A 17,302-nucleotide genomic window follows, 5' to 3' on the forward strand; every position below is an offset into this window, starting at 1 on the left:
GCATTTAATCACACATATATATTGATCTTATGGTCCTGGGGCTTGGTTAAGCTAACCCTGGGTTAATGTATAATCCTTTTAAACTGGGGATTTGTCTATGTGACCATTTCCATATGATTGTGTTATGATCCAATTGCTAAGGTCCTGACCTTAGTATTTTCACCAAGGTCCCATGTGACCATAACTTGTGAATGGTCCCCTAGTCATCCGCATGAAGCTTTAACATGACATCATCATGCCACATAGAAGCTCTTGAGGGGTGCCACATGTCACCCATTTTTGAACGTTTGACCAATAAAAATGCACCAAATGTGCCTAACACATGGTAGTACCTCATGACACCATGTCATGCTACTAATGTCATCATTTGTCATGTAAGGCTGCCATGTCACCTAACTGTGTGACACCATGTGTCATATTCTTTGACTATGAATCTATGTCATCATTTCTTTCCAATAGATGGCTACCACGTGTCCCTATGGGATAGGCCAACGATCCATGTGAAACATTAATCAAGTTGTTGTGTCATCTTCCATGCAATTTCTCATTCACTGCCCAATTCATCCTATTAGTGAAAATGTACTCAAACTTTAACATTGTTAATGTTTGTGTATGTTTGGCTATCATCCATCGTAGATCTTCCCAAAGGTTCACATTGTTCAACCAATTAATGTTGGGGGGGGGGGGGTTCCTTATAGTTTGGGCCCTTAATTTATACTAAACTTAAAATGGCCATAACTTCTCATCTAGGAGGAGTTTTGGAGAGTGGCATATATTGTTGGAAAGGTATTGATGGGACATTTGCAACCATGTTGTTTATACAATAACGCCCTTCTTGCTCTATATGCAAAATGTGGAAGTATAGAGAACACACGCCAAGTGTTTAACAAAATGTGTGAGAGAGATTTGGTGTCATGGAACTCTATGATTGTTGGATATTCTCAGAATGGACATGCCTATGAGGCATTGACGCTTTTCCATCAAATGCTGCTAGAGGAGGTGGTACCGGGTCCCGTTACTATAGTTAGTGTTCTCCGAGCATGTACATAGGTCGAAGCTCTTCAACGAGGTAAGTGTGTGCATAGTTACATGATTAGAAATGAGATTGAGATCAACATCTTTGTAGATACCTCCCTCACAGATCTCTATTCGAAATGTGCAAGTATTGAAATGGCACGTCTATTGTTTGACAAAATGTCTTGACAGAGATGTTGTGGCATGACTGCATGCAGTCAAAACACCCACGAATGTGATGTAGGTTGGCTTCACGCCACTGTGCTCCATTTGAGAAAAGAGCCCAAGAGCATTTTTAGCATGCCCGTTCATACCAAGACCCTCAATAATGTCTTGACCGTTTCAGAGGGGCTATTGCGAGGTTTGCGTAATGGAGTTTGGACAGATTCAGGACGGGGGGGTTTTCTGCATTTTAAGACGGTGATTCGAGGTTTTGTTTCTGAAGCATAAAATCTCTGTAGCGAAAATGAAGTCTTCTCTGAGGAAGCTGCGAGGGTTTTCACTCAGCAAACATGGAGTTAAAGAGAAACTGGGCACGGTCTATCACAGCCAGAAGCAGCAGCAGCTGCCACCTCCGGCTTCCCTGGACGAGCTCGTTCAAGCTTCCCAGGTACCGATTTCATGGATCATTTTTCAAGTTAGGGCATGCTGTTGCGTTATTCATATTTTCAAGAAAATTGAGCTTTTTCCTTTAAAAGAATTCGCGATAAAGAGGTTCTTGTTGCATTTTAGAGATAGCCTGTGACGAATGATTTTCAAAAATGAAATGCGAAGCGTTAGTTCTCTTGATGAGTTCAGAATGTAGTGATTTCTTTGATAAATTGTAAATTTAGGACAGGTTATGATATTTCAGGTTTCAAGCATGGAAGTTGAGCTTTGCCTTAAAATGAATTGCATTTTTTTTTGCCCAAAACGGTTTTCTTCGAGTTATGCAGATCGAATTTAGGCGATGATTTAATCATCTAGACAATTCTAGAGGTTTATTAAGCCCATCCTAACTTAAAAAAATATAGTGCATGAAATCACTACATCCTAGACTTCTAACATTTAATCCCAATGCTTTTTACACTGAATCTGTAAACCCGATAACAATCACTTCCGACGTAGCATTTCAATTTCTTTAAAAGCAAAGCGCGGTTCGATGCTTAAAACTTCCAATATCACAACGGCCTGTCCTAACTTTAGAGATAATCAATGAGGTATTCATTTAAAAGCAAAACTCTATGGCCGTGTGTGAAACTAAAATATCACGACAGCCTGTCCTAAGTTCATAGATAATCACTGAAGTGTTCCTTTCGAATGAAAGATTAATTTCCATGGGTAAAAGTTCAAATATCAGGATAGCCTGTCTTAACTTCACAGATAATCAATGAAGTCGCTAGATAGAAAATCCTAGAAGTTTTTGATCACAGTGGCGGAAAGAACATAACTTGTTAGGTCATTGAGATGTTGCCTTTGGCAATCGGTGACCCCAGGGCTTGATCTCGTCACCTCTGGCTGGCATGTGTAAAGGGCTATCATGCTATGTTGAGGGTTGATTGTTATGTTATTTGAAGTTTTAAGCATGTAGGTTGAGCTTTACCTTCAAATGAATTGTAGCATTATGTTAAAAGGGTTCTCGTTGAGTCTTTGTTGTTAACGATTTGCTAAGTTGATCAAATTTAGGGCTGTAAACATGAATCATCACGCTTCTAGATAATGCGAGAACTTTTGTGTGTTATGTAACATGTTGAAGTGCAGAACTGAGTGGCTTGTTGAGAGGTTTACTTTTGCAATTGCTGATTCTGCACAGTTTGAACTTGTGACCTCTGGCTGGCATGTGACAAGGGCTAATCGTATGACTCGCTGAACCTAAATTGAGTGAAAAATACAGCTCAAAACACTTCAAGTCAATGAGAAGCAATCTGCTCTGGAGGAATTAAATTGTCTATGAAATTTAAATACAGAAATTTTGAGTCTTAATTAGCTTAATGTTGCTTAGGTTCCATTCCTAGAAAATGATTGGCATTAGGAAGTTTGAATCTCTTTTCATTCAACAGTGCTGTTTAGATAATATCTCAGCACAGTCGTCTTCAATATCGTTTCATGCTGCATGCTTTGATTTTTGGGGTAATTAAGATTTTATTAAAATACAACTTGTAACAAAATGAGGATAATAATGGTTTCCCCTGTTGATTCTGAGTATGTGCTATATTTTTCATTGCTTTACATCTTTCAAAAAAAGATAGGACTTTAACATCTCCTTACTTGAAATTCCTGGTTTAAACCCTTATATGTTCATATTGAATATTTTGTTGCATGTGCTGTTAATCAGGCATAAGTTTTATTCAGTTCTGAGTAAATATTGCAGCTCAAAGTACAACAAACCTAAACTTATAAAAGTTTCATTCTAACACTTTTTCATCCAACTTTTAATTTACTATTAACAACCACTGAAAGTCGTCCCCATTCTACTAATCAGCTATAGTTAGCTTATCTTAATTAATTAAGCGTAAGTTGTATCCAGTTCCAAGCAAAATGCTGCAGTTCAAAGTACAACAAATATACTAATAAAAATCATATTCTAACCTTTTGCTATCCAACACATTATCTTAAAATTTATATCCATGAATAACCTGTGGCAGTCATTCCTAATCTAGTAAGTACTAAGCAGCTAGAGTTAGCTTATCTAAAACTACTTCTACATCATGCATTTGCCATTTTAAACACAAAGTCAAATTCTTTTTCATTATTGAGAGTGTTTATGCTAAAGAAAATAAGGGTGGCTCTTAAGTTTTTTGTTTATGTGCTACAGAATCTCCTCTACAGTAAGCGAAACCATTCTAGGTGTGGGGTAGGATGTGCAGGGTTGAGAGGGAGACAGATGCTACTTGCCTTCCTTTGTTCTCTCGACTCAGCAACTTGTCTGTTTGCTAAACATTAGAGGAATTTTTAACCTTTTAGAAGTTGATTATATGGGAGAATACAATCAGGATTCAAAATAATAAACTTATGTTCTTTAATGAAATACCACTGGAGTGTTTTTGGTCATTCGTACTGAAAGAATTTTTGGTCATTCTTACTTTCATCTACATTTTTGTAATTAACTTGTACTTCAGACTCTTTTTTTTAAATTTTTTTTTTTCAACTCGTGTCTCCCATATCTCTCTTACTTTCCAACTATGTTGCATGGAGAGTCAACATGTGCCTGATGACAAATCCCTTGTACCCTGCATTCCAGTGTTTTGGGGACTTAAAAATGGCTTGGGAATGTCCCAGAATAGCTGGGGGCATCATGGGAGACATGGGAACTTCTAGGGCATTCCAAATCCGTCCCTCACAAAAATATCTGGGACAGTCAACTGACCCTTGAACCTACTGACAGTTCAAGATTATATCTATATATATAGATATATATAACCTAAATCCATCCCTGCACCTGCCTGAAGTCTAAATCCTACCTGCTTCTAATTTTCTAAATCCTACCTGTCATCTCAGCATATCATTCTAAAATTGTTCTCAGCAATTCCTTTCTGCAGCGCTGGCACTCACAGACTCCAGTGCATCATACTCTCAGTCAATACTTGCTATTCCTCTGCAATTCTTATCCCTGACTGTATTTATAATCTTTATCAGTGTCAGGGGGGTGGGCATCAACGGCGGCTTTTAGGATCTATTTAAATTTTCTCTTTGAATTTATTTAAATTCTTATTCACAGTGTTTCTTATTTGCAATTGGAATTTATTTATTTAAATGTTTTATATTTATCGTGGTGAATTAAGGAAAAAATATTATTATTATTATATTTAATATTTTATTATTTTCAAAATTTTAAATATTTATGATTACTATTACTATTATTATTATAATATATAAAATAATTTATATATTATTGCCATCTCCAACTTTCTGTCCCCTGAAAAATTTGGGGGTGCACTCTGGTGGTTCCGGAAACTTACCCACCATCCCTGCTACCCCCCGTCCCAAAGCCAGTGCGACATAGCTTTCTAACTATGTGTTTGCTGCAGCAAGGTGGTACAATTCGAGTTCAATTACTTTTTCCACAAAGGCAGAAACAAGTTAGTTGCTTGCAGTTTTCTCAAGTTATTTTGCTTCATTGAATAGAGTGAGAAGTCCTCATGAGTCAAGGCCAGTATAATCCCCATGAGATTTGAACCTTTCTGAACATTGCAAGTATGAATTCTATTCACCATTTGGACTGACCATGGAGAGTAGTTGCCTAAGATACAATTGTTTGTAGCTGAGTTAAGGTTACTTTTCACTAATAAATAAACTAAGCTAAATAAAAGTGATTTGTAGACTGGTCATCTAGCATTCCATGAATTCTATTTTACAATTTTGTGGAACTTCCTATTCTTTCTATAGAATTCTGTGGAACTAAATATTCTTTTCATCCTCCCCAAGTTAATGGTTTATTCAATCTACTGCTATTGTATTTTACAGGATTGGTCTGTCCTGATCTATATCCCAGGTTAAATGGAATAATTTTCAATTATCTTGGAGTGTATAAGATGTTTAAAACAGAGAAACGGTTTGTAAATTCTTTAGTACTTCCTCTAAGATTGAAAAAAGCAGAGGCTGGTCAATTTCAATTTGATTTACTCTTGCTCCCAGAGTTCATTGTGAAAGTCTTGGATGAGATTTTTCTTAATTTTTATTTTATTTTATTTTATTTATCAGGCAGGGATAAGTGGCTTTTATGTTAATTTCTTGTGATTGCAGAATGGTTCCGAGGTTAATAATTTTTTTCACAGTTATAGCTGGAATCCATTTATTGATAACCTATGTTCCTTCTTGTAATATTCTACATAATATTTGACTTTTATTTTTTTTTTCAAAGAAAAAAAATGTATATATTAATTAGGCAAAAATATATGCATCTTCTGACTGGCAACTGATTTTTCAGTTTTGCCAAAATCATGACTGGCTGTTTTCTAATCTTCCCAAAAAAAAATATTTGACATTGGTCATCCTGTTGATACAAATTACCTTTTTGTCATTTGCGTTATCCTTAGGCAGAATTGTTTGCAGGAGGCTTGAAATTTCCATTAGTTCCTGTGTAAGTTCACATACTAAGGATTTAGGGTAAGTGTTGCACCATTTTCTTGATCTACACATTACAGAAGCGTCGACCCTAAATCAAGGTGAACAACTTGCTTGGCAAGTTGAATAAATTCTGCCCTTATTGCTTGACGTTCAGGGCTACAAATCTAATTCTTTTCAGATCTGAATCTGTTTATGAGAGATAAAACACACAAATGGCATAATAATCATTTATTGCTCATCATAACATTCAAATGCATGAGATCCACACCTTCCAAGTCACTTTCATGATGGAACAATTGACTCCATAAACAGTTTAATTTTTAGCCTGTTTCCATTGCTTCCTTGCAATCATTCTGATAAATCTAGCAACAGAGAACATCTCCAAGGACAGAGTCATGCCAAAACAAGATGAACAATTTGACTAATATAATTGGAATGATCTATGTTATTGAAGTTCGATGTCTGGAGTTTGAGATCACATTATTCTAATCTGCAAGTATTCATGATGGGTTTGGTATTTTATAGCTTGATACATCTTCTAAAGACTCACATTGACGCATGAACAAGCCTATCTCTCTTCCCTTTGGAATTTATGAACAAGGTTTGCTACTCTGCAACCAGATCACACTCTGCTCTGTCAAAACGTTTCCTTTTTGAAAATTTTTGCATGACTGATATCTCAGGTATATCCAAAACTAAATCAGTGCTGATAACAGCCCAAACATCCACTCAATAATACTAGCATCACACTGGTTCTATCTTCTGTTACTAGGAGTTCAAGTACTAGCTTTTACTGCAGAATTCTTGAGATCATGCTAACGTCCTGAATGATCAAACTTTGGGGTTTATTTGCATCATTGTTATGTAAACTTTCTTGTTTTGGAACTAGTATATATCTTCTATTTTTTATTTTTATTTTTTATTATTATTATTGTGGATGCATTGTTTTACATACATAGTCTTGTGCTTTGGTGCTGGTGTCTTTCTGTCATATTTGAACATCATTAATGTGTTTATTTGGCACTAGTTTGACCATTGTATGTTGGAATCTAAACTTTGATTTCATTTACAGGACTGCTCTCTTGAATTTTGGAAAATTTTGACATTGTTTCAAATTTGATTCATATTTGAAATAACACTTGAATGCTCATTAATTGGTATACATCTGGAAGCACTAAGGGAGCATTTCTATGTTGTTTCATCATTTACACAGGGTACTTCCTAACTGTTATTCTACCCCGGATTCAGAGGAGCAGCCAAGATTTTATCCATAGTTTCTTTCCTTCCAACTTTAGATGGGATCTCACCTCAACCTTCTGCCTTGGTGGTCAATCAACATCTTTGATGCCTGTTCGGGGTTGTGCCATATTAGGTTACAGATCATACATAATCAGACCGAGTTATGGACCAGCTCCAGACAGATCCAGAGTATGGCGCCTTCCACCCATTAGGGGTAAATCAGCTCCAGACTGATCCAGAGTATGACACCTTCCACCTATTAGACTAGGCCATACATAATCAGAGCGAGTTATGGACCAGCTCCAGACAGATACTTTGCAGATCCAAAGTATGGCACCTTCCACCCATTAGGGGTAAACCAGCTCTAGACAGATCCAGAGTATGGCACCTTCCACCCATTAGGGGTAAACCAGCTCCAGACTGATCCAGAGTATGGCACCTTCCACCCATTAGGGGTAAACCAGCTCCAGACTGATCCAGAGTATGGCACCTTCCACCTATTAGACTAGCCCTACATTCAACAGAGCAGAGATAATATTTTTAAGAGTTTCCTTGCTTGGACATTAGATGATAGGAGAGCATTTTGCATATGTTCTTAGGATGCTTTTGTGCAGATTATAGTGGGTTGGTAAGGGATCCCCCTCCCCAAACACCCTATCAGCATAGTTAAGACTTGAGTTTAGGGTGGCTTTAATTATCTTTGGTAATAGAAAATGATACGGAGGATTGTGCATAACCCACCCCCTTTTTGATTCCAATAAGCAGAGGTGGTCACTATGGTAATCCGATTTCAATTTGTAGTTAGAAAATGGGGTCACAACTTTCCATATTTTTTGTTTTGTTTTGTCTTTTTACATCAAACAATAGTATATTTATTAGAACCATAGTCAACTAAACAAACAGGAAACAATTTATTTGACAGGTGGAAGAAGTGATAGGCTTAGAGCAATTGAATTGTAGGCCATGCTTCTTGACAAATTGATGAACAGATGTCTCCTTACTTGAGATTTAGGTTGGCACCATGGCACCATCCTGTCCATCATTATACACTAATCTTGTCATTATCTTCTTCACTGTGAATGACTGGCCTGTTCCCTGCAAATAGATCTGGGCATAGAGGAGCCAATCCAAGAACAGTAATCTCTAGCACAAGACAATATTAATGATCTAAATACCTAATCCTGAAGCTTGAGTTTGATTTTTCTCTACTGGTTCTGAATCTCTGATTGAGAATCTCCCACTCGTCATTATCAAACCTTCTCCTTCATCATTGGCATCAGCTGCACTGCTGAGGTACGTTGGTTGGTTGTCATTGGACTTGAGAGCTTGAAATTTCAAATGATTATAGTAACAGACAGCCAGAAAAGCCAGTCCACACCCACTCAAGTTTATGACTGTAACCTTTTCATTTATTACAGACAAAGATTATGTTGTGAGCAGCTAGTCCTTGACAAGACCAGCAACATTCATAGTCAAGGCTGAAGTCTTTCCTATCAGAAGAAACACTGCAAGATTAAGAGCCAAGGCACAAGCAGAAATGTCATGTAATCCAAATCAAAGGAAGAGACCCTAATTATCAGAAATGGGTATTCTACTAAGGCCCAGGGGGTGCTGAGAAAAACAAGGCAACAAGGAGCAACAAAGATGTGATGGGATTCAACTTAATCCCTTTTGATGTTCGTGGAATTTGTATGAGAACCAATTGGGTAGTCTCACATGAAACTGCACTTAACTGGAGAATCACCTCCCATGCATTCATCTTGGCCTCCCCATAAGCTGAAATAGTAACTCCAATGGATATGGCCAACATATTGGCCTCGGGCTCACCTTTATAAGCTTCTTTCTTCAGGGAAACCACAATCAAATACACAACAATGGGAATTAGAGCTTTCAGCATTTGAAATAATGATACTGAGAGGAAAACATAGGCAGAATTTGAAAACCAGAGACCCAAAGAATACACTTATCAATACTATGGGTTCAACGAGCTTGAAGACTCTTACAATAGCAACAGCCAGTGTTGAGTAGAAGCCCATGTGAATCATGGTGGGACTGATCACACTAAAGTTGTCAAGCAATGGCAACTCCAATGGATATGGCTAACATATTGGCCATGGCCTCACCTTTATAAGATTCTTTCTTCAGGGGAATTGCAATCGAATGCATATCAAATGGGCACAAGAGCTTTCAACATTTGAAATATCGATACTTTGAGAGACATGCACCAAAGGCTGCATCATTTAGGATTTGTACTCAGTTTAGGTGTCATATTCAAGGGGAAGTTGTTATGCTTTCCACCACTTCATAGATTGTTAGAGTGATGAAACAAAAGAGGCTCCCTCTTGAGGCTAGATTATGTCATTCATATCAGCTGTGTTGTTGATGTCCTAGCTCAGCCAGTTCTTGCCAAAACTCTGTTGAGGTTCAAAATTTATTATAAACTGAAATGTCTTCACAAGAATTGACCTCATAAAATGCCATAATCACAAGATATTCCATACATGGCTGTGATTATGGCTCGCAAGACCCTTAGACTTTGAGCAATGAGGCTCGCAACATCACTTATGATTATGCACTCTACAATTCTGTGACCAGCTGAATGTCAAGCAATTGAACCGCGATTTAAATCCTATTTTGTCAGCAATAAGTACTATACTTTGTCTTTAATTAGTGTAGAGAACCAAGCACTTATTCTGCTCATCTATAGAAGGGACAATGGTTGTTTGCCTATGAGGTATAAGGAAATCCTATCAGATGTTTTGTATTTTCGTATGGAATTGAATCATACTCCTGCACACTGTAACATTCATATATATCAACCTGTAGAGGCTTTAATAACACCTGGTATTCTGGTTAGTGATTTTATTGGACCTCATGTGCATATCCTACATGCACAGGATGGACTATTCATATGTTACAAGGTATTATTCTTATTATTTAGGGTGCACATCTTCAGGTGCTCAAGAACGATTACTAGAACAGTCAGTTAATTCTGCAATTTAAAGGATGAAAAAGGAGGTTATAGGAGTCTAGTTTTGGTTCTCATCCACAATGTCACACTAGTCTGCCTGGGCATGGTTCTCATGGTTTAATAGTGACTTGAGGAGTCATAATACCACAGATCACTAAACACGAACAGCTAAGGTAGCCCAAGGACAATAGCCATCTTTACACATTAATTAACATGTCTTACATTAATTATCCTAGGGGGTTTTAATACTTCCAAATGCTTAAAAAACAGTTAGCAGAGCATTCACATTACACATTCCAGCAATCTTTTCTATAAACCAACCAAATGCAGTCAGGAGAGCCCTCCTTTTACACTATACAACCTTATTGTTAGTATGATCAACCTTATTTTAATATTTAGTGTGACAAACCGTATGTGACAGGCAGGTGGAAAACTTTTCTCGCAATTGACTAAGCGACGTCCTGCGAGCCAGACTTGAGACGGAAACCCTCATCAAAAGTTTATGCTTGGTTCTTTTCCAAACAAATGAAGAGTCAATGAGGTTTTGTGTAATCACTTCTGGTATCGTATTGGGTTATTGTTAGAAGTGATAATTGGATTCAGATTCTCATCGAGTGAGTTGTTCTGCTTTCTCAATTTGAGAGGGTTTGTTTGGAGGGAAAAATGAAAGAGGACATACAAGAATAGTGAGGGGAAAGATGCAGAGGAAGAGGATTGAGAACATCGCCAGCAGGCAGGCTACATTTTCCAAACGTAGGTGGATTGCTGAAGAAAGCTTACGAGCTCTCGGTGCTCTGCACTGCAGAAGTTGAACTTGTGATTTTCTCCCCAGCAAGAAAGCACTATCAACTGTTTTTTAGTGCAAATCCTACTATTTTGATTCTAATAATCATGGCTATGCAAACCTCATGAGATTCTTACTAATAACCCCGGTGGTGCAAGCCCTAGTAAGCTCGATGTTGAAAAACTTAGTGTAAAACCTCCAAATCGATGGTTTTGTTGTAGTGCTTATTGGAGAGTATATAAAAAATTTCACACCTTTTTATGAGATATGGGAGGAAAACATGTTAAAGATTTTTAATAAATATAAAATTTCCAAAATGATGCTAGTTACGTGTGATTCTTTTTTCATTGTTTGTGATTATGAAAAATGAAACTCAATGTTTTTTCATTAGTGCACACATATTTCATTATATAATTGCATATAGAAAAATCATTCCAGAGCCGATAACAATAAAAATGAAGAATTTATGGTCCAACGTTATATTTAAGGGAGATGTTTAAGGATGACGTTTGAATTTTGTTTTTCATTTTAAGACATTTGGAGCAAATATTAGGAAGGACTTTGAGAAAGGATTGTCCTTGATTTTCAAAAATGGAGTTGTTCCTTTCCAGCCATATGCCCCAAGTGACCATCAAAGGGAGAGCTCATATGTTTTTTGGATGTTTTCTTTATAGCCATTTTTTTACACATATCCATAGAGTCCCCATGCCATTGATGTGAATTACTTGTTCAGTTTTTTTTAACCAAAATTTTTAACCAAACAAGAAAAATTAAAAAAATGCCTCAAGATCAAAGACTGAAACAAAGACCTATTGACATACCTTTTAAAGTATGGAAAGAACTTGTAAAATCATATGAGAAGTTGGATGCACAAAGAAAAGCCGGCAATGAGAGCATTCAGGTATTGAATTTTTCATTAAACATTATTTAGAATGTATTAATACTTATAAGTATCTTAGACATGTATTTGTGTGAAAATAAATTGAATTGGTTTATGTTTAAGGACAAGGCATCCAAGGCGAGGTTAACCAAGACAAAAGTCACTCATCGTAGTGGCCAGAAAGGTTTAAAAGCACTGATAACAACCTTTGTAATTATATTAAACATGTGATATTTTTTTAATAAATTTTGTACTAGAAGAAAGTCATTGTTATCTAATTTCTCCCTATTTACTGATTGATAGGAACTAAAATATGGAAGACCTCCAAATCATTTGGAAAAGGAGGTGCTGCAGCAAAAGAGATGGGTTGAATTTGTTGTTTGGATGGACTCTATGGTATGTAATTTTAGTTGGATTTCCAATATACTTTTAAACCATATTTTCATTTTATTTTTTAGTACTATTAGATATTATATCTTACCTCATTTTATGGTTAACATTGTATAACAAAAACATGCGTTGAGTTATGTAATTAATACTAACATGTAATATTGATTTTTTTGTCAGAATGCTATAGGTAATGATTGCCAAGACGATGATCCAAATTATGTTCAACATATATCAGGAGATGATGAGGATGAGGATGAGGATGATGGTGGTGAAGGAGGAGATGATGATGATAGTTGCGGTGTTGGTGATGATGTGGATCAGAGTAATGAGGATGGTCAAGATGATCATGAGGATGATCTTGGTGGTGGTAGCTAGGCATGCACATGCATTGTTTTTTATGAAGAAATTATTGTGTAGAATGACATTGTTATGTTTAGATGGGTGTTGTGAATTTACCCTATATCAATGAGACATTTTGATTTTGTAATCATACGATGAGTTTGATTTATGTATGTTGTTAATTTATCGTAGAATAACGATATTCATGAAATATTTTGATTTGTTAATCATATTTGAATTTTACTTGTTTTGATTAAAAATAATACTGATTTTATTAGTATTATGTTGCTATTTTATACATGTTTTGAAAATTGTTAATGACACATTGTTATTTTTTTGGATGGATGTTGTCAATTTCTCTTAAATTTCTTTACAAATGATTTTGAATTGTGATATCTGCTTTAATGATATTTAGAAACTATCATATATTTCACTATGAATCTATAAAGGGGGTCATATATGTAAAGAAAAATATACTCTATATAAGAAGTCAAATGCAGATGTAACCATGGATGCAAAATTGGATGTTAAACTAGGAATTAATACAAAATGCAAACAATTGACATACAAAGTGTTTTAAATTAGAAGTGAAAAATTGTGCAATAGTTGACACAAAGAAGGGAACAAAACATGGCATACAAAAGGATATCAAATTGGGCAAAAACAAGGACACATAAATGGGCACCAAATTAGATGCAAAAAAAGACAACAACTAGATGTAAAATAAGATGCAAAGTTGAGCGTTAAAAAGAAGCAAAAAACGTTACAAATTAATATGCCAAATGATGATGCAAATAATGGTGTAAATTTGGGATGCAAACTTGGGTGCAAAAAAAGGAAAAAAAAAAGATGTAAGAAAAGACATAAAACAAGATGCAAAATGGGGCTGAAAAAAGGTGAAACCAAGGATGCCATATTGGATGTAAAAAATGATTCCTAATCACATGCAAATTTAGGCTCGAACTCAGACACAAAATTATATGCAAATGTGGACACAAAATGAGGCAAAAAAGATGCAAATTTGGATGGTGAAAACGATGTAAAACTAGACACCAAAAAAATGCAAAATTGGATGAAAAAGTAGGTGTAAATAATGGTGCAACATTGGACACAAGTAGACACAAAAAAATGGTGCAAAAAGGGGCATAAAATAGCTTAAAATTGGATGCAAAACTTGGTGTAAAAACAAATACAAAAGTAGACGTAAAAAATGGCTCTAAATTGAATGTACCATTAGACACAAAATAAGATGCAAAGGTGGACACAACACATGACTCAACATAAGATGCAAATATAAATGCAAATTTGGATGCTCAAAATGATGTAACATTAGATGCAAGAGATGGTGTTAAAAATGATGCAAAATTGGATGAAACAAATGATGCAAAATATGGTGCAAAATGAGATGGGAAAAATGGAGACAAATCAAACGTAAATGTGGATGTAAAAAATGGTCCAAAAAAAGATGCAAAAATGGGCACAAAAATGGATGCAAAATTTGGTGCTAAATCAAATTCAACACATGGTGCAAAGATAGGCACCAAAGCTGGTGCAAAAATAGAAGCAAAAACTAGTGTAAGACTAGATACAAAACCTGGCGTAAGACTAGATGCAAAAACTGACACAAAATGGATGCATAAAAAGATGTTAAATTGGATTCAAAATACAGTGTAAACTTGATGCAAATGATGGTGCAAAAATGGAAGCAAAGAATGACACAAAATAGGAAGCAAAGAGAATGAAAAATAGATGCAAAAAATGACACAAAACTAGAAGCAAAACCTGTCATAAAATAAGATGCAAATCTTGGTTCAAAATTTGACGCAAAAAATGATGCATAGTTTGGTGTAAAAAATGATGCAAAATCTAGCGTGAAAAAGGATGCAAAATTAGGTGCAAAAAAGGACGCTTTAAAAATTGTACAATAGAGCCAGATTTAGCGCCAGGTTGCTCATCACAATTACAAAAAAAATGCACTAAAATCTGGCGCTAAATCTGGCGCAAATCGCTGGTTTTGTTGTAGTGTTTGTGTATGGTTCAGGAAGTTCTGGATTTTATCGTATCCAAGGAAGGGATTCGTGTTGATCCCTCTAAGATTGAGGCCATCATTAATTTGCCTCCTCCCCACACGGTTTTCACTTCAAGGAAAGGCTAATTTCTTGATTATTTTTATTTCCAATTATGTCGAGATTACTAAAGGTTGTATGTGATTGGTTGAAAAGGGAGTAGCTTTTAGATGGGATGACCAAGCCTAAAGATATTTTGATGCTTTGAGACAAGCTTTTTTGTATGCACCTTTACTTAGTCCTCCTGATTTCAACCATGACCTTTTATTATATCTAGTGGGTTTTGAATCCACCATTAGTTTGGTTCTTGTCCAAGAGGATGAGATCCACAATGAACATATGATTTATTATCTTAAGAAAGGCCTTCTTAGTCTTGAGCTTTGTTATTCTCATGTCGAGAAGTTGGATTTGGTAGCCATTGTTTTTGTCCAACATTCACAATATTACATACTCTTTCGAAAGACCATTGTTGATCCAAATTGGACCATTATATTGTTTTTCATCCATCTTGATGCATTTGGAGTGGAAAAAGTGGAGGAATCAACTCACGGGACCATTTTTACCGTTGGGACCCAGTTTGGTGAAACGAGGTATCAAACCTTCCGAGAACATTTTGAGGCATCAAATAAGATTTTGACACACAAATAGCTTTCCAACGGTGCAATAATTGCGTCAATCGGAGTCTGTGTGCAAACGTTATGCCACTCATAAGTTGACCTTCTTGTTTTCACACCTATAGTTTGGGAGGATGCCATGTGAGACCCCATTATTTAGGGAAAAGGGGATAGCCACATGTTTATTATGTAAAAAACTCTAGAAGAGTCTATTTTTTAACTCTAGTTAAGAGTTGATGTAGTCAAACTTAACCACTAGTAGGCTACCGGGATGTGTTATAACTGGGCCACTAGGAAGAAGAGGCATTCCATTCTTTTGAGAGAATTTTATTCCATATCTGAACAAAGATAGCTAGGAGAGATATGAGGTAGAGAAAACAGAGAGGATCTGTGCACTGTAGCAGCCCACGGACCACACGCACTTCTTTGTATCTGCAGCCAAATTTCCAGACATAGAAAGAGAGCGAAGCAGCCTCACCTTCCAGTTGGGTTTTCTCCTTAAATGGTTTTCCAGAGAACATATCTTATGTATTATGTGTGTGTGGGCTTATTTTGTTGTTCTCTACTTTTCTGCTTTATTTACTTTTACATGCATGCACTAATTACAGTTAATTTTACAGATCTAGAAATTAAATAAAACTGTAATAATGTAGAGTCTCATATTTTTAATACAGTATTATGAGATCTGATGCGATGAACTATCCAGTGGAATATCCATGACAGTTTATGGATCAATTGTGATCATTGAATCCAACCCCATGAAACATATCCTTAGTCGTCAAATCATTTGGGGAAAATAATCTAAGAGGATGGTTATCCTTCAAGAGTTTGATTTGGAGTTTATGGTTGCTAAGTCCAAGAAATCCATGGCATCCACTGAGTTAATGTTCGAGTTACCTCCAGTTGATTAAGAAACTACAGTTGAGGACCCATTACCTAATGCGCCCTTATTTCTCATTAGCTCCTCTGATCCCCAGTATGGAGATGTCTTGCTATATCTCCAGACTCATCATTTTTTGTTTGAGCTATATTACAATGAGTGTCAACATATACACCACCAGTCTAGGAATTACTTTATTATTGTTGATACCCTTTACCACCATGGAGTTGAAGTTGTCTTACATCGATGTCTCACTCATGATGAGGTTGAATGAGTTTTAAATGATTGTCACGCTGGAGCTTGTGGCAATCATCTATATGGGCTTGCCATTTCTTAGAAAATCTTACGTGCTAGGTAATTTTGGCTATCGATATTCAAAGATTGTATTAATGTTGTTCAAAGATGCCACTCATGTCAAATATTTTCTTAGAAGATGCATACTCACCCTGCTCCACTTCACCCTGTGGTTGCTATTAGGCGTTTTGCAAAATGGGGCATTGAATTTATGCAATATAACACTCCCTCAACTCATGATCATCATTACATCATCATTGCTATTGGATATTTCACTAAGTGGGTTGTGGCTATACTGACATTTTCAAATGATGGTGCCGCTGCAATGTTATTTCTTTTTAATACTTCACACCACTACACGTATTGTTTTTCTTACTCTTTGTTGTTTTATTTCACCATTCTTTTCCTCTAGCCTTTTAGATCCTTTATTGTCTAGACACCATTGCGCCCCCTACACATCAGTTGTGGAGACCATGTGGTTTTCATCCTCATTTTCTATTAGGACATCTTCTAACACTTGCTAGATGAGTCAAGGTCCATTTTGTTAGTCCACCTTTGGATTATATTTCTTCCTCATATTAGTTCTTCCTCATATTTTGAAACGTCTCAACCCCAACTTGCTACCATGTCTGGTGTCAATGCTAGTGGAAACATTGGTCCCAATGCGGCCACCAATAACAGAGGAAATGCCGACCGAAACACTAGTAATACTCAGGGTCCTCCTCCAAGAGGTAACACAGGAACCTCACAAGGAACACTCAACCCTTCCCTAAATGGTTGGTTTA

The 17,302-nt window shown here is 36.3% G+C and overlaps 1 protein-coding gene across 1 annotated transcript; it reads left to right on the forward strand.

Moving 5' to 3' along the window:
* The first annotated feature begins 1,413 nt into the window (after window positions 1–1,413).
* LOC149152444 (uncharacterized) lies at window positions 1,414–12,851 on the forward strand. Its single transcript, XM_089440751.1, has 4 exons — window positions 1,414–1,624; window positions 12,058–12,144; window positions 12,238–12,330; window positions 12,502–12,851. Exons 1-4 carry the CDS (start codon window positions 1,481–1,483, stop codon window positions 12,697–12,699), a joined length of 522 nt encoding a protein of 173 aa, XP_089296877.1. The 5' UTR covers window positions 1,414–1,480; the 3' UTR covers window positions 12,700–12,851.
* The last annotated feature ends 4,451 nt before the right edge of the window (window positions 12,852–17,302 follow it).

This window comes from Pinus tabuliformis, chromosome 9 (genome assembly GCF_031772625.1).
Source record: "Pinus tabuliformis cultivar Carrire ecotype Pingquan chromosome 9, CPIR1, whole genome shotgun sequence".
Classification (NCBI taxonomy): Eukaryota; Viridiplantae; Streptophyta; class Pinopsida; order Pinales; family Pinaceae; genus Pinus; species Pinus tabuliformis.